We start from the raw sequence: 23,933 nt of genomic DNA, 5'->3' as shown, positions 1-23,933 counted from the left end.
TAGCTCTGATTCCAAGCCTTCATCCTTTTTCATATTTGTAACTTATTTTTAGGAGAATAAGAAGCCAAACTCTTATTATCCACAATGTATTTATTTTATTTGCTCAGTGTGAGAATGCACATAATTTCATATCTCTGTGTAAAAACAAGTATCTAAGTGTGGTATTTGTTTATAGATAATTTTTTTTGTTTTTAGCTTGAGAGAGTATGTAGTTAAAACATTGTTTTCAGGGGCGCCTGGGTGGCTCAGCGGGTTAAGCCGCTGCCTTCGGCTCAGGTCATGATCTCAGGGTCCTGGGATCGAGCCCCGCATCGGGCTCTCTGCTCGGCGGAGAGCCTGCTTCCTCCTCTCTCTCTGTCTGCCTCTCTGCCTGCTTGTGATCTCTCTCTGCCAAATAAATAAATAAAAAATCTAAAACAAAACAAAACAAAACAAAACATTGTTTTCAAAAGTTACCTGGAGTTAATTCCCACCCTCCCCTTTGGGGTGATGGTTATGTTATTCATTTCAAATACAATTAGGTACATTTGTTTTTGTTCCATTTTGGGTTCTTCTCTCTTATTATCATTTTTTTCTTTTCTTTCTTTTTTTTTTTTTTTAGTTTATGAAACATTAACATGATTTTTAAAAAACTGTACAAAACAGTAGTATAGATTATTAGAGTGCTGAATATAAAACTTAGGACTTTTGTGTTTTCTCTTTCAGGGAATCATTTAATACTTCACATTAGAACAAATATGTGAAAGTCCCTGCCAACCTGTGAGAATTTCTTCCTTTGACATTTTGATTCTACTTCACAACGTTCTCTGAAGTTCTTTCTTGATGCCATGTTCTGTGGCTTGCATCAAAAGAGGAGTTTGTCTTCATGAAGATTCCTAACATTGGTAATGTGATGAATAAATTTGAGATCCTTGGGGTTGTAGGTGAAGGTAAGTTTAGCATTCCTTGAGTTTCTGAGTAATGTATATAGTTATACCTACTACTGAAAAAGTTACAATTCAGATCCTATTAATTTTACCTATATTAATTCAGATATGTGCTTAAGTGAAATACTAAAAATAAAATTGTGCTATTTGGGTTTTATTAAATTTAAAGTTAATATTTTAAAACCCTTTAAAATTTAATAAACCAGATATTTCTTAAGTCTGCCTTCATTTCTTTTTTCTTTTCTTTTCTTTTTTTTTTTTTTTAAAGATTTTATTTTTTTAATGTGATCTCTGTACTGAAGGTGGGGTTCAAACTCATAAGCCCAAGGTCAAGAGTTGCATACTCTTCTGATGAGCCAGCCAGGTTCCCCAGGGCTGCTTTCATTTCATTGTTTTCATCAGTGATTGGGGTTTCTTAGTCTATAATTTTTTGTTACATTTTATTTTTATATCAAGTTTATTTTGGATAACTTAAAATTTATTTGTATAAATTAAATTTCACTTAATACATGGTAAATAAGTGAATAACTTCTCTTTGAGAATGACAAACCACATTTTTATAAATGTTGAAGCACACAACTTGGTTATATTTTAACATTTCTGAAATCAGGATGTACATTATAATCCATAGCATGTCATGGTTCAATTGGCAGATCTTTTTCCCCCCAGTAGTACATGAACTAATGCTTATGATTAATGATATCATTAATTTGATGAAATATGGTCATCCATTTTTCCTAAGTCATCCTGATTTTCTTTTTTTTTTTTTTAGGGTTTTATTTATTAGAGCAGGAGAGAGCCCAGGTGGATTGGGGGAGGGGCGGAGGGAGAAAGAGAAATCAACTCCCCACTGAGCAGGGAGCCCTATGCCTGGGACTCGATCCCAGGACCCTGGGATCATGACTTGAGCAAAGGCAGATGCTTAACCCACTGAGTCACCCAGCCACCCCCTTGATTTTTCCTTCTTAGTAATTTTTGCTTTTGACTTAAAGATAACTTTATGGAGATTTTGAGAAATGATTTTGTTAACAGTGTGTGAGTGATTGTAATTATGGTTTTTTAACCTTTTTTTTTTTTTTTTTTTTTTGGAGGGGGAAGGGAAGAGGGGCAGAGGGAGAGGGAGAGGGGGAGAGAGAGAATCTTAAGCAGGCTTCACACCCAGCCTGGAGCCCAGTGTGGGCCTTGATCTCACAAACCTGAGATCATGACCTGAGCCAAAATCAAGAGTCAGAGGCATATCTGACTGAACCACCCAAGAGCCCCTAGCATTTATGACTTTAAAGCAAGTGTTTTTTTTGTTTGTTTGTTTTTTTAAAGATTTTATTTATTTGTCAGAGAGAGAGGGAGAGAGAGCAAGCACAGGCAGACAGAATGGCAGGCAGAGGCAGAGGGAGAAGCAGCCCGATGTGGGACTCAATCCCAGGACGCTGGGATCATGACCTGAGCCAAAGGCAGCTGCTTAACCAACTGAGCCACCCAGGCGTCCCTTTAAAGCAAGTGTTATAATAAAAATTTTTATTTTATGAATTTTCAAATAAATGTGAATTTTAAAAAGTTTTGAAGATTTACCTGTGAACAGCAAAGCTGTTAATAGATTTTAATATTAAGTAGTTAAACCCTTTTCGAATAAATAGAAACAATTAAAATGGAGTCTGGGGTGACTGGGCTGTGTAGTTGGTTAAGTGCCTGATTCTGGTTTTGGCTCAGGGTTGTGAGATTGTGCCCTGTGCTGGGCATGGAGTCTGCTTGGGATTCTCTCTCGCTTTCCCTCTGTGTGTAACACCCCCCTGCTCCCCCTCCCCCGTACTCTTGTTCTCTCTCTCTCTAATAAATAAATAAATCTTAAAAACAAATAGAGTCTAATTATTGGGTACTTGCTTTAAGATCTGAAGTTGAAACTATATAAAAAGAATGGATCCTTCTTCCTGTACCAGTCAACTCCTTTTCCTTTTCTTCATTGATAATAATTATGTAAATAAAATTCATTGTTTTTGTTTTAGTAATTTCTTTTTAAAAAGATTTTATTTATTTATTTATTAGAGAGAGAGAGAGAGAGAGAAAGAACACAGAGGGAGAGTGAGAGGGAGAAGTAGACTCTCTGCTGAACAGAGTCTGATGTGGGGCTCAAACCTGAACTGAAGGCAGATGCTTAACTGACTTAGCCACCCTGGCACCCCAGTAAAATTCATTCTTGATGTCTTGTCTACTGTATTATATAGCTACCTTTTTTGTATGTTTTTTTCCAAAGTGTTATAATTAGAAACTAATGCAGTAAAGCTACTGACTGGAGCCAGTCAGCTCATAGGGTGTAACAAGGTTGGAATGTTTCAAATTCTGGGCCCCAGTTTTTCTGGATCACAACCTTGGTTTTCTTAGTATACCTGTAGGTGATCATCTCCTTAGGAATTAGCTCAGATTAACTAAACTACTACACTGTTCTATAAATCAGTATATGTCAGTTTTAGTTACAGTCAGAACCATCATTGCTATATATTTTTTCTTGGTAAACCACCTTAGATGCTTTTTGGCTAAGAAATACATACATATTATGGAAATTAAAAACTGTCTAGTAAACTCTGCATTCCTGTAGCCTGGGCAGTGTATTTTTGCTCTGTAGAAAAACTGGCATGACCAGTTAAATCGGGACTGAAGGATTGCCTGGTGATGATTGTGAAAATAAGTTGGACAGTTGTAGTAGCTGATTCCATCCTGACTATGATAATAAGATTCATCCATCTCCACCAAAGTGAGGGAGACTTGTTCCGGGTCTTCGGATTCTGTTTGAGACACATTTCCCAATTTCATCTGTCTGAAGTTTGCTTGTCATAGATGTATGCAGACCTTGCCTGTCAATGTTCTTGACATTTCTACAAACCTCAAGTTATCATACATTACATTTAATTTTGCTAATTAGGTTGTCACAATATGACTCTAGCCTCAGTTTCCTGGGTATCTTGCTGTCAACTCTGTTCTGCCTCTAAAGAAGTAGTTTTCTGGCTAGGGAAGAGGATTAGTAACCCAAACTGTATTGATGAATGTCATCAGAGTATACCAAGGAAAGTGGAAGTGCTTGGTTATAATTGGCCAGAGAGCCTTGGACTACTTATGGTCTGTGCCCTTGCTTGTACTGAGATTTTATGGCAAAAATGTAGCAACTCCTACAGGTTACTAAATTGGAATGCTTAGGCCTATATTATTTTGCCTGTCAGGAAAGAGATTCCTGTATTCTGGAAGAGGTCTTAAATGTCTCCTAGGAGTGAGAACATACTTGGTAGGCTTGGTACCTGAGCTTACTATTGGGAGACAATTAGCTTTTAAATTTTAAGTTTTCTACAATCTTTTGAGTTTTTTTTTTTTTTCATTTACTCTTAAAGTTCTTATGTCCAAATCTTATCTCCAGTAGTTTTAAGCTTAAATTTTAAATCTTTCAAGTGACGTTTTCACTAAAAAGAGAAACATTTAAAGATACTTGTTAGGTAAATGAGTTGCTTATACTCATTTTATGAAAAATATATACTAATATCCACATTTTGTTTATGTGTGGCTCATTGCATTGTCACTGGAGAGTATTGTCATTTTAGGAATCATTATTATATCATACACTGATAACCAATATAAGTATAATAGAACTTTTATTTCTCTAAGAGCTATAATTTGTATATGTGCCCCTAATTTTTTATTTCTTTTTGTTGTAGGAGCCTATGGAGTTGTACTTAAATGCAGACACAAGGCAAGTACATGGTTTTTAACAAGAAAATAATGTATATGTTTAACTGTTTAGAAACTAATGTATTGCTCTGTGTATGTGGGCATATAATTAAAACTGTTTGGCTATGATAATGATGCTTAATAAAGTAGATTGAGCATGTGAACCCAGAAAAAGACTACTTTTGGACAAGCTTTCTCATGATTAGGTAGTCATTAGTTATTTGAAATCATATGCTGTTTTTTCTCAGTTGACCTATGTTTATAGTTGAAAAGCTTCCTAATGGGAAGAGAGAAAAGATGATATAGAAGAAATCAAGGTAGTGACAGATTTATGTTCAAGTTACTTATGAGAAAGGAGTTTCATTCAGTCATTATTTTTCACATAGACCCAATAACTTACAATCTTTGGTAGATCTGAATCCACATTTTGCAATGTGGATAGGTGTTTGGTTATGAAATAGGGCTTCAGATAATAGTGTATGATTATCATTATTGGTTGTAGTTGATCACCCTTGAGTAGCTTTGAAATTGATCTTACTATATAGATTATTTGACTATTATACTAATCACTAGTTATTCAGGGAAGTTCTTTCAGGATTCCCATAGCTGTTGCTCAGTGATAACCATGTTTGACTCAGGGACTAACTTTAAGGTGGCAAGTATTGCCGCTGTAACAGTTTTAAATGTTAGGTTAAATATTTACTTGTTATGGTATATTTAGTCTGAGTATTAGTATCTGGCCTCATGCTGTTTTGTTTATAATTTTGTTAAGACCAAAGGTTAAAGTTTTTTGTGATATTTTCTAATGGAATTCCTTATGCCTGAAAGGAGTTTAAAAATTTAGCCCAGGTCATAATTTAAACTCTCAAATCTATCTATCATAACATATATGTGTGTGTACATACGCATAAATAAAGAAGATATCATTTTTATGTTTATTTTTTCTTTCCTGCTGTACAAAATAGTATGTTTTAGATATAAGGTTTCATGACAGTTGATGTATTTTTGGCTTTTAGATCATAATTTTCTTAATTCAATGAATTTCCTGTTAAAATTGGGTGTTCAAAGTATCTTATGTTGGTAATAGTTATCTGAAGATCTCGGCCGGTAAATCCTCAAAAAAAAGGTTTGTATACTGTGGTTATTGATTTAAGATGATTAAGAATTTAAAAAGATAAATTAAACATACTCAAAATAAATTTAGGAACTTGAATACCTTGTTAAGAAATACTACTGCAGTTGGAAATTAAACAAATGAAAAGCTCTCTAATGAATTTCTATACTGTTAATGAGTTGCCTTGAGTTATAATAAATTTCTGAAGCTTTAAAAAAATAAAATTCCTCAGTGGATACTACTCAGGGGAAATAGGTTGTTAAATTTGACTCTTTCAAAAAACACAACACTTCCTTTTATACCATGGCTCTGTTTATGCAGTATAATAAATGGACGCTTCAGGTCTTAATCTTTGAGTTTTAAAGTTGAAAAATTTCTGATAATAATGCAAATCTTCCAACAGTGTTCTCTCAGTCTTGTCCCACTTCTTCCTATCACTGTTTCCCTGTACTTTTTTTTTTTAAACCTTATCTAAGCTCTCTTTCTGCCTTTTATGTAAAAATAAGTCTTATTAGCTGAATATATTGTTTTTATCTTTCCATGTGTCTGGCAAATATATATTTGTTACCTGTACCTGGTTCTCATAATGCACACTGTTAGTCCCGGTAACATGGGCCTATAATAAAAGTAGATGAGAGCAGGTATCTCTGCTCTTGGGAAACCAACTCTAAATGTGAACTCTGATTCCTTGGGCAGTTTTAGTTAAAAGGATGAATAAACCATAGATTTCTTACTCTTTTCTGGCTTATGGTCTGAAGAGGTAGAAGGTCAGATACTTGAAAAAATAACCCACGAGATTGCTGCAAATGACATTGCATCTAAAAAATATCTCTTTTTACTGCCCTTCACTAAATGAGGGACTCACAGACCGGCTCTCTAAGTATTGTTGCTTTTCCCTTTACATGCATCTGAAAAGATATTGCTGGATGGAAAATGTAAAGTATAAATTAGTGCCTACCTCAGAGTAATAATATAAAACTCTTTTTAGAATCTGCAGCTGTTTAGTCATTAGACTTGTTACAGATATATCCTCTTTTCCGCTAGAATCAGAGCTTCAGTCTTTACCGCATTATCTGAAAAGAGAATTTGATGCTTCTAAGATTTACCCTTTGGGATCAAACAAATGGATTATTATGAAATCTCATGTTATATTTAAAGATGGATATGATCCTCCCTGTTGTACCCATGATATATATATTAAAAAAAAATCACACCTATATATTTTGCATAGCTTTTATAGACTTAATGAAATGCTTATAAAAATGTATAAATCAGGTGTGTGTGATTACGTATGTGTAGGTATGTGTGATCACTTACGCATCAATTTGATCTTTTGGATAAGGTTGGCTGTGGGTGTATATATAATTAAAGAATTCTTAGCACATTATATATTTGAGCAAGTGTGAAATAAAGTTATTGTTTTAAATCGTGTACTGTTGCAAGAAATTTAGAGGTCATGCTTGTAAACAAATGTTTCTTGTTTATTGTAAACACAGTGTGGTATTGGGCTATTCCAGGCCAAAGACCATATTTCTTAATTTTCTGAAACAAATACTGCACAACTGAAAAAGAAAAATGTAACTATACTCCTTTTCACAGCTTCTGTTTATTGTATATATGCACATTGGCATATATATGAAAACTCTTAGCAGTAAGTGTTAAGCTACTTATGGCACCTTAGAACCAGTCACATTTGGAAGAAGTTTTGGTTTGGACACTTACTTTCCATATATGCATTGCTGGTTCTCTTTTTATTTGCATGTCTGCTTTGAAATTCTTATGCATATTTTACAGCATACTTTTCTTTGCAGAAGCTCAGAGAGGTCATCCTTACAACAAAGTAGGGCAAATGGAATGGAGTGACATAGGGAGATTTGATTAGAACTGGAGACAAAGCTTTGTGCAGTCTGATTGGGAGAGGTTGGGGGGCAATGCTAATTGATCCTAGGACGGGGAAGTGCTGATTCATGTATTTTCTTCCCTGTGGCTATGGTTGACATATGAGAAATTTTTGTTTGTTTTGAAGTGGTAGATGACATATGACATATGCTCTTGGGATAGCTAATTATACAAAGGCATGAAGAATCCAGCATTGGGGTAGAGCCTAGAAATACTTACTTTTATTTTTATTTTTTTAAGGTTTTATTTATTTAAATTTATTTGTAAAGCAGAGAGCTCAAGCAGGGGGAGCAGGAGAGGGAGAAGTAGGCTCCCTGCTGAGCAAGGAGCCCCATGTGATGCTCCATCCCAGGACCCTGGGATCATGACCTGAGTCTAAGGCAGACGCTCAACTGACTGAGCCACCCAGGTGCCCCGAGCCTAGAAGTATTTAATAAATAATAAAATTGACTTAAATTATAGAACCAAAAATGAAGACCACTGTAGAGAGCTGTTGTAGAGTACCAGGTCCCTGTGGAAGGATTAGAGATGATCCTAAGGGTTTATAGTAAACTGAAAAATCATTGCTAATATTTGTATGACTGACAAACTTAAAAAGGGTTTGTAAGTTTTAGGGGAGAAATAGTGAGCTTGGCTTTTATAAAAAAAGAATAAAATGGCAGCAAAATACCAAACCTGATAATAAATACCACATATCGAGCATCTAACATATGCCAGCTAACTCTGCTAGATGTTGTCCCTTTACTACTCACAACAGCCCTACTGTTACATCCATATTACAGAGAAGAAAGCAGAGTCATTAGAGAGGTTATGTGTTAGGGCTAAGATTATGCAGCTAAGAAGTGGTGGAACCAGGCTTTATCTGATGCCAGAAATCACTAACTTGAGCATAACTATGAAATGTTATGGACCTTCCAAGAGGGAGTGTAGAGCAGAGTTAAGGGCATGCCTTAAATAGTCCTACTGACAGGAGTGGGAGGCAGACATCTAGAAAGCAAGGAAGAAAGATTTTTAAAAATGTACTCACCAGCAGTGTAAAAATCCATAAAAAGATCCATGATGATAGGGATTGAGGGGTGAGAAGACGCATTTCATTTAATATTGTCATTTATTGATGACCCCTTTAAGTGGAGTGGTACATAGAATGCCAAATTGTAAGAGGTTAAGGAGAGAGTAGGTTGAGAAAATCCAGATTGTGCCCTTTTTCTCTTTTAAGAGTTGAGAAATTGAGAGTAGGAGGAGGAATAGATGTGATTGAAATATTCACTAGTCAGGAATACCCGTATTTCCCCCCACTAAAAGGCATTCTTGGGTTATTAATCACTTATTATGCGTAATGTGTCTTTTGCTATGAGGGTTCATTTTTAGCAAGCATTATATATTTTGAATTACTGATTCCTGTTTTCCAGATTAATTTTGTTTTCTACCAAAAAGCTGAATGGTGATTTGGTCATTTTTTTTTTTAAAGGTTTTATTTATTTGACGCAAAGAGTACAAGTGGGCCGAGCAGCAGGCAGAAGGGAGAGGGACAAGCAGGCTCTCCAGTGAGCAGGGAGCCCGATGTGGGGCTCGATCCCAGGACCCAGGGATCATGACCTGAGCCGAAGGCAGATGCTTAACTGACTGAGCCACCCAGGCGCCCCTGGTTCGGTTATTTTTAAAAATTAAAAAACTGAACTATTTAAAGCAAATACTTGAAGGAAAGGTCAATGAACCATCACCAGTTAAACAGATTTATAGTGTACCTTCTAAAACCATACAGTTATTTTCTACTAAAACAAAATAAATGTTGTTTTAGTTTTTTCCACATTAAATGAAACAAGCCTTAAAATTTTTTTGGATTTAGGGACGCCTGGGTGGCTCAGTTGGTTGGACGACTGCCTTCGGCTCAGGTCATGATCCCGGAGTCCCGGGATCGAGTCCCGCATCGGGCTCCCAGCTCCATAGGGAGTCTGCTTCTCCCTCTGACCTTCTCCTCGCTCATGCTCTCTCTCACTGCCTCTCTCTCAAATAAATAAATAAAATTTTTTTGGATTTAAGTTTTACATGTGAATTGAGCTTTTAAAACAGCTTAAAAGAGATGAATCAACAATGACAAACTGAATATATGGGATTAATTATTTTTTGTCATTACTTTCCTCCTTATTTAAATATAAGTAGGATGTGGATTCCTGCTTCTTCTGTACAAAATTTCTACCATTTAGGGATGCCTGGGTGGCTCAGTTGGTTAAGTGTCTGCCTTCACTCAGGTCACGATCCCTGGGTCCTGGGATCGAGCCCCACATTGGGCTCCTTGCTCCGCAGGGAGCTTGCTTCTCCCTCTCCTTCTGTCCCTGCTTGTACTCTGTGTGTCTCTCTCTCTGTCTCTGGCAAATAAATAAATAAAATCTTCAAAAAAGAATTTCTACTATTTGAAGAAAATTAGAGATAGGCTTAGATTTTTTAATAAAGATTGTAAGCAGCTGGAAATATTTCAGTATTGATTGATTATTTCACTTAATCATTTTTTTAAAGTAATCATGCTTTCCTAAATGACTTTAATTTACTGCAGGTTATGGAGATTAACAAGGTGCCATTTTTTTTTTTAAAGATTTTATTTATTTATTTGACAGAGAGAGAGATCACAAGTAGACAGAGAAGCAGGCAGAGAGAGAGAGGGAAGCAGGCTCCCCGCCGAGCAGAGAACCCGATGCGGGACTCGATCCCAGGACCCCGAGACCATGACCCGAGCTGAAGGCAGCGGCTTAACCCACTGAGCCACCCAGGCGCCCCAACAAGGTGCCATTTTTCAATTGGACTTTGGGTCAGGAACAGATTGTAGGCATTATTGGGGGAAGATATCTTCCGTCTACTCTTAAAGTGGCACTCATAGAACCATTACTTGTGTGTGGGTTCCTCTTTTGACCTGCCTTTTCTTGCTGATCCAGTTAATTATTGAACAATTTCTGGAATACTACAAAAGTCTTATCAAAATCATACTTCTTTGTATTATAATATTCTGTATTTCAGATTCTGCTAGTCTTTAAAAATTTATTTTAAATTCAATTAACATATTAGTTTCAGAGGTAAAGGTCATCTGTCTTACATAATACCCAGTGCTCATTACATCATGTGCCCTCCTTAATGTCCATCACCCAGTTACCCCATGCCCTTACCCATCTCCCCTCCAGCAACTCTTCAGTTTATTTCCTGTGGTTAAGAGTTTCTTAAGGTTTGTCTCCCTCTCTGATTTCATCTTATTTTATTTTTTCTTCTCTTCCTCTATGATCCTCTGTTTTGTTTCTTAAATTCCAATGTGAATGAGATCATATAATTATCTTTCTCTGATTGACTTATTGCACTCAGCATAATACCCTCTAAGTCTTTTTTTTTTTTTAAGATTTTATTTATTTATTTGACAGACAGAGATCACAAGTAGGCAGAGAGGCAGGCAGAGGGAGAGGGGGAAGCAGGCTCCCCGCTGAGCTGAGGGCCCGATGTGGGGCTCGATCCCAGGACCCTGAGATCATGACCTGAGCTGAAGGCAGAGGCTTAACCCACTGAGCCACCCAGGTGCCCCAATACCTTCTAATTCTATCTATGTTGTTGCAATGGCAAGATTTCTTTTTTGTTGTTGTTGGCTGAGTGGTATTCCATTTGTGTGTGTGTGTGTGTGTGTGTGTGTGTGTGTGTGTATACTCACACCACATGTTCTTTATTCGTTCATCATTCAGGGGACAGCTGAGCTCTTTCCAGAGTTTGGCTATTGTGGACATTCCTGCTATAAACACTGGGGAGCAGGTGCCCCAGTGTTCAGATTATTACATTTGTATCTTTGGGGTAGATACCCAGTAGTGGGTATTGGTGGGTCATAGGATAGCTCTATTTTCAACTTTTTAAGGAATCTCCGGATGGTTTTCTGGAGTGGCTGCACAAGCTTGTATATCCCTCCAACAGTGTAGGAGGGTTCTCCTTTCTCCACATCCTTGCAAATATCTTTTGCTTCCTGAGTGGTTAATTTTAGCCATCTGACTGGTGTGAGGTGGTATCTTACTGTGATGTTGAATTTGTATTTCCCTGATGCTGAGTGATATTGAACATTTTTTCATGTGTCTGTGGACCATTTGTGTGTCTTCTTTGGAGAAATGTCTGTTCATGTTTTTGTTCTTTGGGTATCGAATTTGATAAGGTCTTTATAGAATTTGGGTACTAGCCCTTTATCTGATATGTCATTTGCAAATATCTTCTCCCATTCTGTCAGTTGTCTTTTGGTTTTGTCGACTGTTTCCTTTGCTGTGCAAAAGCCTTTTATCTTGAAGTCCCAGTGGTTCATTTTTGCCTTTGTTTCCCTTGCCTTTGGAGACATGTCTAGCAAGAAGTTACTGTGGCCAAGGTCACAGAGGTTGCTGCCTCTTTTCTCCTTTAGGATTTTGATGGATTCCTGCCTCACATGTAGGTCTTTCATCCATTTTGAGTCTATTTTTGTGAATGGTGTAAAGAAATGGTCCAGTTTCATTCTTTTGCATGTGGCTGTCCCAATTTTCTCAACACCATTTGTTGAAGAGACTGTCTTTTTTCCATTGGACATTCTCTCCTGCTTTGTCAAAGATTAGTTGACCATAGAGTTGAGGGTCCATTTCTGGGATGTCTATTCTGTTCCATTGATCTATGTGTTTGTTTTTGTGCCAGTACCATACTGTCTTGATTACAGCTTTGTAATAAAGCTTGAAGTCCAGAATTGTGATGCCACCAGCTTTGGTTTTCCACATTCCCTTGGGTATTCAGGAGTCTTTTCTGGTTCCATACCAATTTTAGGATAATTTGTTCCAGCTCTATGAAAAAAGTTGGTGGTATTTTGATAGGGATTACATTGAGTATATACATTGCTCTAGGTAGCATAGACATTTTAACAATAGTTGTTCTTCCAATCCATGAGATTGGGACATTTTTTCCATTTCTTTGTGTCTTCCTCAATTTCTTTTTTGAGTGTTCTGTAGTTTTCTGAGTACCAGTCCTTTGCCTCTTTGGTTGGGTTTATTCCTAGGTAGCTTACGGTTTTAGGTGCAATTGTAAATGGGATTGACTCCTAATTTCTCTTTCTTCTGTCTCATTGTTAGTGTATAGAAAGATGACTGATTTCTGTGCATTCATTTTATATCCTGCCGTTGCTGAATTCCTGTGAGTTCTAGCAATTTTGGGGTGGGGTCTTTGGGTTTTCCACATAGAGTATCATGTCATCTGGGAAGAGTGAGAATTTGACTACTTTGCTAACTTAGATTCATTTTATTTCTTTTTGTTGTCTGTTTGCTGAGGCTAGGACTTCTAGTACTATGTTGAACAGCAGTGGTGATAATGGACATCCCTGCTGTGCTCCTGACCTTAGGAGAAAAGCTCTCAGTGTTTCCCTGTTAAGAATGGTATTTGCTGTGGGCTTTTTGTATATGGGTTTTATGATATTGAGTTATGTTCCCTCTGTCCCTACACTGTGAAGAGTTTTAATCAAGAAAGGAGCTGTACTTTCTCAGTTGCTTTTTCTGCATCTGTTGAGAGGATGGTTCTTGTCCTTTGTTTTATTTATGTAGTGTATCACATTGATTAATTTGCGGGTGTTGAACCACACTTGCAGCCCAGGAATAAATCTCACTTGGTTTTGGTGAGTCATCCTTTTAATGTACTGTTGGATCCTATTGACTGGTACTTTGGTGAGAATTTTTGCATCCATGTTCATCAGGGATATTGATGTATGATTCTCCTTTTTTTGATGAGGTCTTTGTCTGGTTTTGGGATCAAGGTATTGCTGGCCTCATAGAATGAGTTTGGAAGTTTTCCTTCCATTTCTATTTCTTTAAACAGCTTCAAAAGAATAGGTATTAATTCTGTAAATGTTTCGTAGAATTCCCATGGGAAGCCATTTGGCCCTGGGCTCTTGTTCGTTGGAAAATTTTTGATTGCTGGTTATGGGGGTCTGTTCAGGTTTTCTATTTCTTCCTGTTTCAGTTTTGGGAGTTTATATGTCTCTAGGAATGCATCCATTTCTTCCAGATGGCCTAATTTGTTGGCATATATTGCTCATGATATGTACTCATAATCATTTCGTTTTCTTCAGTGTTGTTTCTGATCTCTCCTTTTTCATTCATGATTTTATTAATTTGGGTCCTTTCTCTTTTCTTTTTGATAAATCTGGCCAGGGGTTTATCAATTATTAATTCTTTCAAGGATCCAACTCTTTGTTTCATTGATCTGTTCTACTATTCTTTTGGTTTCTGTTTTATTGATTTTTGCTCTAATCCTTATTGTTTCTCTTCTGCTGGGTTTAGGCTTTATTTGTTGTTCTTTCTCCAGCTTCTTTAGGTATAAGGTTAGGTTGTGTATTTGAGACCTTTCTTGTTTCTTGAGAAAGGCTTGTATTGCTATATACCTCCCCATTAGGCCTACCTTTACTATATCCCAAAGATTTTGAATAGTTGTGTTTTCATTTTCATTTGTTTCCATGAATTTTAAAAATTCTTCAATTTCCTGATTGACCCATTTATTCTTTAGTAGGATGCTCCTTAGCCTCCATGTATTTGAGTTCTTTGCAAATTTCTTCTTGTGACTGAGTTCCAGTTTCAAAGCATTGTGGTCAGAAAATATTCAGGGAATGATCTCAATCTTTTGGTACCGGTTGAGACCTGATTTTTGATCTTTTCATGTGATCTATTCTGGAGACTGTTCCATGTGCACTTGAGAAGAATGTGTATTCTTTTGCTTTGGGATGGAATGTTCTGAATGTATCTGTGATGTCCATCTGGTCCAGTGTGTCATTCAAAGCCCTTATTTCCTTGTTGATCTTCTGCTTAGATGATCTGTCCGTTGCAGTGAGGGAGCTGTTAAAGTCCTATACTCTTACTGTCTCTTATTATATTATCAGTATTTTTTTTTTAATTTTGTTATTAATTGGCTCATATAATTGGCTGCTCCCTTGTTAGGGGTATCAGTATTTACACTTGTTAGATCTTCTTGCTGGATAGACCCTTTAATTATGATATAGTGTCCTTCCTCATCTTTTAATACAATTTTGGTTTAAAATCTAATTTGTCTGATATAAGGATTGCCACCCTAGCTTTCTTTTGATGTCTATTAGTATGATAAATGGTTTTCCACCCTCTCACTTTCAATCTGGAGGTGTCTTTGTGTCTAAAATGTGTCTCTTGCAGATAGCATATCTATGGGTCTTACTTTTTTATCCAATCTGATATCGTCTTTTGATTGGGGCATTAAGCCCATTTACATTCAGAGTAACTATTGAAAGATATGAATTTAGTGCCATTGTATTGCCTATAAAGTGACTGTTACTGCATATTGTCTCTGTTCCTTCTTGGTCTATGTTATTTTTAGGCTCTCTCTTTGATTAGAGGATCCCTTTCAATATTTCTTGTAGGGCTGGTTTGGTGATTTCAAATTCTTTTAGTTTCTGTTTGTCCTGGAAGCTTTTTTTTATCAAAACTTCTATTTTGAATGACGTCCTGGCTGGGTAAAGTATGCTTGGCTGCATGTTTTTCTCATTTAGCACCCTGATTACATCATGCCAGTCCTTTCTGGCCTGCAGTGTCTGTGTGGATAGGTCTGCTAATCTAATATTTATACCTTATAGGTTACAGACCTCTTGTCCTGAGCTGCTTTCAGAATTTTCTCTTTGTCTCTGAGATTTGCAAGTTTCACTATTATATGTCGGGGTGTTCACCTATTTTTATTGATTTTGAGGGGAGGTTCTCTGTGTGTCTTGGACTTTGATGTGTGTTTCCTTCTCCAGATTAGGGGAATTCTCTGCTATGATTTGCTCCAGTATACCTTCTGCTCCCCTCTTTCTTTCCTCTTCTTCTGGAGTCCCAGTTGTTTTAATATCATTTTGCTTTATTATATTACTTAGCTCTCAAATTCTTCCCTTGTGATCCAGTAGTTGTTTATCTCTCTTTTTCTCAGCTTCTTTATTCTGCATCATTTTGTCTTTTATATCACTAATTCTCTATTCTTCTTCATTTATCATATAAGAGCCTCATTAATATCCTTTTTTATTACATCTCATTAATATCCTTTAAGATATCCTTTTGATATCTACTTTAGTTCTTTGATTTCCTCACAAAGGGATTCTCTAGTGTCTTCTATGCTTTTTTCAAGCCCAGCTCTTATCTTTATAATCATTATTCTTAACTGTAGTTCCAACATTTTACTTATATGTATTGATTAGGTCCCTGACAATCAGTACTACTTCTTGTTTTCTTTTTTTGAGATGAGGTTTTCTTTTTTATTATTCTGTTCAAAGAATAGATGAGGGAGAGAATGAAATACTAAAATGGCAACAACGACCCCAGAAAAATATACACTAAACAAAGTAGAAGAGACCTGAAACTGGAAAAAAAATTTAAAAATTTAAAAAAAAAGAGGGAATAGTCAGGTGAACAGATAGAGGAATACACTGGATTCTTTGTGTATTTTGGTCAGTTTGTTAGAAAACTAAATCTCAAAATTGTAAAGAAAGAAAAACTTACATATGTACAAAAATAAAATTAATTACAATGAAAGGATAGAATGTAACTGTAAAAATGAAAATTAAAAGAGAAAAGGAAAAAAAAGAATATAAGCAGACAGGTGAACAGAACAGAGCAATATACTATGTCCTGAGTGTATTTTGGTCAGTTTATTGGAAGAAATTGCATCCGAAAATTATAAAGAAAAAAAACTTATGTTTTTTCACACACAGAAAAAATTAAATACATTGAAAGGATAGAATATAACTGTAATGATGGAAATTAAAAGATTAGAAAGAACAGTTGGTAAAATAAGAAGTTGTTTGGAAGTGAAAGAGAAAAAAAATAAAATTGAAAGACTAAAGAATCCTGGGGGGAAAGAAACCCATGAATTTCCATATACTGTTTTTCCCTAATGCTGGAGTTTTGCAATTCTATGTGATTGGTAAATTTGGTCTTAGCAGGACGTTCTTGCTGATCATCTGGGGGAGGAGCCTGTTGCACTGATTCTCCAGTGTCTTTGCCCCAGGTGGAATTGTACCACCCTTGCCAGGGGCCAAATGAACTAATCTGCTAAGGATTATTCTGTATTTCTTTTGTTCCTTGAAGGTTTTCTACAGCACTTAAGAGGATGAGAATGAAAATCTCTGTCTCCCAGTCTCCAGCCCCAGAGCAGAGACAGCTTGGGGCCCCACTCCTCAGTGCGCCCCCAGGGAAAAGCAGTCAATCACTCCTGTGCTCCTGGTCTCTGTCTATACTCCATGCTCACCCAGACTGCGACTGAGTGTTTCTATCTCAGACACACGACCCTGTTTAGAGGCTCCAAACCCTGCAGGCTCCTGTGGCTTGCACCCACGCTGCTCCGCCCAGGGGAGGGAGGGGAGGGTTTCGTGGCAGTTCTGCTGCTTGCTGGGCCCCTGCTGGGGGGAGGAGTTGCCTGACTCTGCCATGGTTCGAGGTATATGGTAACTCCTAGCTGAGAGCCCACTGCTGGGCTCACTGATTGCAGCTGTCTTTCCTGTTCTGATGCCTGGGAACTCAGGCACCCCCGGTCTTCCCATGACCCGGAGGATCCTGAGACCACACTGTCCCCCCTAGGATTCTGCCCCACTTCACTACCTGAGCACCTTTCAGGCAGGGGCATCCCTCAGTAGAGTGGACTTCTGAAAGTTAAGATTTTGTGTTCTGCTGCTGGCTGATGGTGGCTCCTCTACTCCCAACTCCCCTCCCCACAGTGTATCTTTTCATATATCGCCTGGGATTGACTTCTGTGCACCTCCTACCTTGCAAAAAGTGGTCACTTTTCTTTTTGTAGAGCTGCAGGTATTATTTTCTTAGATCTCTGGTTGAGTTCTTAGGTTTTCAGAATGATTTGATCCGTATCCAGCTGAATTCCTTGGACCAGACGAAACTAACATCTCCTACTCCTCCACCATCTTGGACTCAGCTCTCTGCTAGTGTTTTGATATAGAGCAAACTGCGTATGTTTCTGTCATCTTATTATCAATTAAAGAAATAATGGTTCATATGTCAATTTACAGGGGAGTCTAACTTCTTCAGGCAAATAAAATAATTTTGTGTTTTTACCAGCTTCATGGTTACCTTAGATAATCCTAATCTAGATTTGTTTTGTTTGTTTGGTTGGTTTTTAGTAAATGAGATAAAGAAATGGTCATGTTAGAGCTGGCTGGTAGTAACTCTGCATGCATTGTGTACAGAGAAGACTACCTTCTCTACCTTCTCACAGTGACTCAATTCCTAAATGATTTGTCCCTCCCTCCCCCACACACTCCTCTGTCCCCTTCTAGAGGATGAGTTGGCAGGGACACTACATGGACTTTAAAGTCTTCTTTTCCGCTAATCAGAAAAACATAATTAGTTCAAAGAAAAGAACATTCTATACCTTTTTCAGATGAGTAATTTCATTAGTCTTTGTTAAATGTCTATGCTTAAGGGATTTACAGTAGCTCTTTAATGCATCTTCCTTTCAGAACTTCAGGAGCAAAAATGAAAGCAAATCATTTTTTTACATAGGCCTGAGTTATGTATTCACTGGTAATACAAGAAAAGGAACTAATCAACAAATGCCCAGATGGTGGGATACTTCTAAGTCGTTAAGCATAACTGTCAGTTGTTGAAAGCAGTAACTGGAAAGTAGTGCACAATGATCTATTTTTATATAAATAGTAATCCAATCCTGAAATACTATTAGAAGCTATCTATAGTTGATATTCGACAATGCTTTTGAGCTTGACTCATTCCTAATTTAAAGGTTTGTTTCATATGTTAAAGCTTTTTAATTTTAAAATATCAAAAAATTTTAGACCTTCTGTACTTAAAGTATTGTTCTAGACGAGGCATTATAAAGTACAATTCAACCAAATATCTGCTCAAGCAAAATCTGTCGAGTGCCCACAAAATGTCAGGTACTCTGCCTGGCCCTGGCTCTGTAGAAGTCAATAAGTAATTCCTATTTTTGAGGAATTTAGCCTAGCATGTATAAATCAACAAATGTAAGATCCTGTTTTCTTTTGTCAGGAAGCTTAACACATAGCTTGGGGGAGGTAAATTTGATAGAAGATTGTAGTTGAAATGATAATGTGAAACCTTTTCCGTTTTATCAATAAATTCTTCATGAAAGTCTAACTGAGGAAAATACTCATGTCAGTACTAAAGGAAAAACAAGTATTTCCCAAACCCCATAATGGCATAGGAGTTGTTTTCCACCTTCCATCTTTTGGCTATCATGAATAATGCCTCTGTGAACTTTTGTGTACAAGTTTGGTTGAGTTCCTGTTTTCAGTTCTTTGTGAGTTTATACCTAAGAGCGGAAGTGATAGGTAATATGGGAGTTCTATGTTCAACTTTTTGAGGAACCACAAAACTGTTTTTCCATAGCAGCTGTACCACTTTACATTCCTGCCAGCAATGTACAAGGGTTTCAATTTCTCCATATCCTTGCTAATACTTGTTTCCTTATTTCTTTTTGTTGTGGCCATCCTAGTGACATAAAGTAGTAGTATATTGTGTATTTGATTTGCATGTCTCTAATGATTAGTGATGTTGAGCATCTTTTCTTGTGCTTGTTGGCCATTTGCATATCTCCTTTGGAAAAATGTCTATTTAAGTCCTTAGCCCATTTTTAAAAATTTAAATTTAAGTTAGTTAACATATAGTATAGTATTGGTTTCCAGAGTAGAATTTAGTGATTCATCATTTACATTGAACACCCATTGCTCATCCCAACGTGTGCCCTCTTTAATACCCATCATCCATTTAGCCCACCCCCCGCCCATTTTTTAATTGGGTTGCTTTTATTGTTGAGTTGTAAGAATTCTTTATGTATTTCGGATATAAGTCCTTTATCAGATACAGGGTTTGCAAATATTTTTTCTCGTTCTGTAGGTTGTCTGTTCACCTTCTTGATAATGTTCTTTGCATAAAAGTTTTTAATTTTGATGAAGTCCGATTTATCGCTTTTTTCTTCTCTTGCTCATGTTTTTGAAACCACTGCCAAATACAAGACCCTGATGGCTTATGCCTTTTTAAAAATTAATGGTATAATTTTAGCTCTTCTATTTAAGTGGTTAATCCATTTTTGAGTTATTTATTTATTTATTTATTTATTTGACAGAGGGATCACAAGTAGGCAGAGAGGTGGGGGGGAGGTAGGGGAAGCAGGCTCGCTACGGAGCAGAGAACCTGATGCGGGGCTTGATCCCAGGACCCTGAGATCATGACGTGAACCGAAGGCAGAGGCTCAACCCACTGAGCCACCCAGGCGCCCCTTTGAGTTAATTTTTATTTGCGGTATGAGATAGGGGTCCACTTTCATTCTTTTGGATGTGGATAAGCAATTGTCCCAACATCATTTGTTGGACAGAGTTTTTTCCCTATTTATTGGTGGTGTCACCCTGTTGAAAATAAATTGACCATTACTATATGGGTTTATTTCCAGACTCTCAGTTTTACACCTGTGTTCTATGTGTCTGTCCTTAGGCCAATGCTACACAGTTTTGTTGATTACTGTGGGTTTGTATTAAGTTTTGAAATCAGTAAGTGTGAATCTACCAACTTTGTTCTCCCTCCCCCCCAAAAAAACCATAAAAAACCCGTTTTAGTTATTGAGGGCCCCTTGTAATTCCATATGAATTTGAGGAGTACCATTCCCATTTCTGAAAAAAAGGCCATTGGAATTTTGATAGGAATGACACTGAATCTGTGGATGACTTTGCATATTGTTACCTTACCAATATAAATTTTTCTAATCCATGAACGTAGGACCTTCCATTTACTTAAGTCATCTTTAACTTCTTTCATCAATACTTTTGTAGTTTTCAATGTGTTCGTCTTTTACTTGCTTGGTTTGATTTATTCCTAGGTATTTATTCATTTGGATGTTCTTGTAAATGGAATTGCTTTCTTAATTTCCATTTTGGATCATCAGTTGCTAGTGTAAAGAAATAGTACTGATTTTTTAAATCATAAAATATGTATAACAATTTATCATTTTAACCATTTTTAAGTGTACAGTTCAGTGTCATCAACTGTATTCACAATATTGTGTTATCTGTCACCTGTATATTTCCAATTTTACTTATCACCCCAAAAGAAACCATAGCAGTTAAGCAATAACTCCCCCATTCCCTCTTATCCCCAACCCCTAGTAACTTCTGATCTACTTTCTTTCTCTACAGTTTTGCCTATTTTAGATATTTCATATAAGTGAAATGATACAATATTTGTCTTTTTATGTCTGGCTTATACTAGCATGATGTTTTTAAGGTTCGTTTATATTCTGTGTATCAAAACTTCATTCTTTTTATAGCTGAATAATTTTCCTTTGTATGTATATACCACATTTTGTTTATCCATTCATTTGTTGGTGAACAGTTCAGTTGTTTCCACTTTTGGCTAATGTGAATAATGCTACTATGAACACGCACAGACAAATATCTTGAGTCCTTGCTCTTAATTCCTTTGTATATATACCTAGGAGTAGAATTGCTGGGTCATACGGTAACGTTTTTGTGGACTATTGGCTAATGTATTTTGATTTTTTATCCTGGAACTTTGGTGAATTTGTTTGTTAGCTCTAATACATGGATTCTTTAGGATTTTCTCTATGTATAATTACATCATCTATGGATGAGAATAGTTTTATTCCTTCATTTTTAATTTGGACACCTTTTATATCTTTGTTTTGCCTTGTTGTTCTAGTTAGAATTTCCAGTATAATGTTATTAAGTGGCAAAAGCAGGTGTCTTTGTCTTGTTCTTGATCTTGGGGGGAGAAGCCTTTTATTTTCTTACCATCGAGTATGCATGGCGTTAGCTACGGGTTTTTCATGAATGTCCTGTATCAGGTTGAGAAGTTGCCTTCTATTTGTTGTCTGCTTATTCATCATGGATACTGTATGTGAGGTAAGGTAGGTGGGCAGTTTAAAATGCATATCATGCTCATATCACAAAGTAGCTGTTTCCTTTATCAAGTCTTTCCCTGGTTGTTTTTAGTTTTTGATTAGTTGAAGAGTTCTAGAAAAGTTGACTCTAACACTTTTTGCCAGCTTATTATCTGTTTTTATCAAGTCCTAGGTTTCCTTATTTTGCCATTTTCAGTGACATCACTCAGGAGATATGTATGTTGCACATATTTTCATCAGTCTGTGGCATGTCTTTTCTTTCTGTTAACAGTGAATTTAGCAGAGCAGAAAATTTTAATTTTAATGATACCCAGTGTACCAGTTGTTTTGTGTGTGTACGGATTATTATCCTTTTGGTGTTGTATCTAAAAACTCATCACCAAAGTCAAGAGTCACCTAGATTTTCTAGGTTATCTTTTAGAAGTTTTGTAGTTTTGTATCTAGGTCTATGATCCACTTTGAGTTAGGTTTTGTTAAACTTAAAAGGTTTGTATCTAGATCCTTTATTTTGTGTATGGATGTTCAGTACCATTTGTTGAAAAGACCTTTTTCCCCATTGGATTGCCTCTGTTTCTTTGTCAAAGATCGGCTGTGTTTGTGTTGGGTCTATTTTGGGGCTCTTTTCTGTTTCACAAAATAGCTTACTGGGATTGGAATCCCACTGAATCTATAGATCAAGTTGAGAAGAACTGACATCTTAATACTGAGTTTCTAATCCACGAATGCAAAGTATTTCTCTATTTATTTAAATCTTTGATTTCTTTCAACATAGCTGTGTAGATTTTTGCATACAGATCTTGGAAAAATTGTGTTAGATTTATACTTCAGTACTTTTTTGTGTGTGTGATAATGTGAGTGGTATTGTTTTAAATTTTTTTTCCAATTTTTCATTGCTGGTATATGGGAAAGCAGTTGATTTTTGTATATTACCCTTGTAAATTGTGATCTAGATAGAATTGTTTATTAGTTCAGGAGTTTTTGTTTTTGTTTTGTTTTTTTGAGATTTTCTTCTGGAAAATCCTGTCATCTGTGAACAAAATTTTATTTTTTTCCCAATCTATATCCCTTTTATTTCCTTTTCTTGTCTTATTGTGTTAGTTATATGTTGAATAAAAGTGGCAAGAGGGGTTATTCTTAACTTGTTTCTGAGGTTAGTGGGAAGGCATGCAGTTTCTTACCATTAAGAATGATGTTAACTGTAAGTTTTTTTGGTAGACGTTCTTTATTAAATTGAGGACATTCTCTCTATACCCAGATTAGTAAGAGATTTTATCACAAGCGGGTGTTGGGTTTTGTCAATGCTTTTCTGCATCAATGGCTATGATGAAACAATGTTTCTATTTTAGCCCACTGATGATGGCAGATTACATGAATTGATTTTAGAATGTTGAACCAGCGTTGCACACCTGGGACAAATCCCATATTGTCACGATGTGTCCTTCTTTTTATACATTGCTGTATTTTCTTTGCTAAAATTTATTGAAGATTTCTGCATCTTTGTTCCTGAGAGATATTTGTCTGTAGTTTACCTTTCTTTTAATGAGTTTATCTGGTTTTGGTATTAAGGTAATAGTGGCCTCATAGAGTGAGTTAAGAATTGTTCCTCCACTTCTGGAAGGAAGAGATTTTTCTGGAAGAGATTGTAGAGAATTGGTAATCTCTCCTTAAATGTTTAGCAGTTACCAATGAAACAGTCTGGGTGTGGGGCTTTTTGTTTTATAAAGTTATTGATTTTCTTCCACATATATAGGCCTATTCTGATTATCTGTTATGCCTTGTGTACATTTTGATACTTTGTATCTTTCAAGGAATTGGTCCATTTACCTAAGTTACCAAATTGATAGGCATAGATATGTTCATAATATTCCTTTATGATCCTTTTAATGTCCATGTGATTGGTAGTGATGACTCTTCTTTCATTTCTGATACTAATAATTTGTGTCTTTTTCTTGGTTAGCCTGGCTAGAGGTTTATCAATTTTACTGATCTTTTAAAAGAGCCAGCTTTTGTTTTCATTGATTTTTCTTTTTTTTTTAAGATTTTATTTATTTATTTGACACAGAGAGAGAGAGAGAGAGATCACAAGTAGGCAGAGAGGCAGGCAGAGAGAGAGGGGGAAGCAGGCGCCCTGCTGAGCAGAGAGCCCGATGTGGGGCTCAATCCCAGGACCCTGGGATAGTGACCTGAGCCAAAGGCAGAGGCTTAACCCACTGAGCCACCCAGGAGCCCTGATTTTCATTGATTTTTCACTGGTGAATTCCTGTGTTGAATTTCACTGATTACTTCTGTAAAGTTTATTATTATTTTCTTCCTGTTTTAGGCTTAAGTTATCCCTCTTTGTCTTATTTCCTAAGATAGAAGCTTAATTACTGATTTTA

General features: G+C 36.4%; 1 protein-coding gene across 3 annotated transcripts in view; it reads left to right on the top strand.

The window, feature by feature from the left end:
* The window catches only part of CDKL5 (cyclin dependent kinase like 5), a 230,213-nt gene that overhangs the window by 80,087 nt on the left and 126,193 nt on the right, over nucleotides 1-23,933 (top strand). For all 3 annotated transcript variants that reach the window (XM_047715640.1, XM_047715635.1, XM_047715637.1), the window contains exons 2-3: nucleotides 706-929; nucleotides 4,622-4,656. In XM_047715640.1, coding sequence (XP_047571596.1) covers nucleotides 866-929; nucleotides 4,622-4,656 — 99 coding nt within the window. In that variant the 5' untranslated portion in view covers nucleotides 706-865. The remainder of the gene's footprint in view (nucleotides 1-705; nucleotides 930-4,621; nucleotides 4,657-23,933) is intronic.

This window comes from Lutra lutra, chromosome X, assembly GCF_902655055.1.
Source record: "Lutra lutra chromosome X, mLutLut1.2, whole genome shotgun sequence".
In the NCBI taxonomy this organism is placed as follows: domain Eukaryota; kingdom Metazoa; phylum Chordata; class Mammalia; order Carnivora; family Mustelidae; genus Lutra; species Lutra lutra.
Note: the sequence above shows the minus strand (reverse complement) of the source record. Positions and strands in the feature narration are given on the sequence as shown.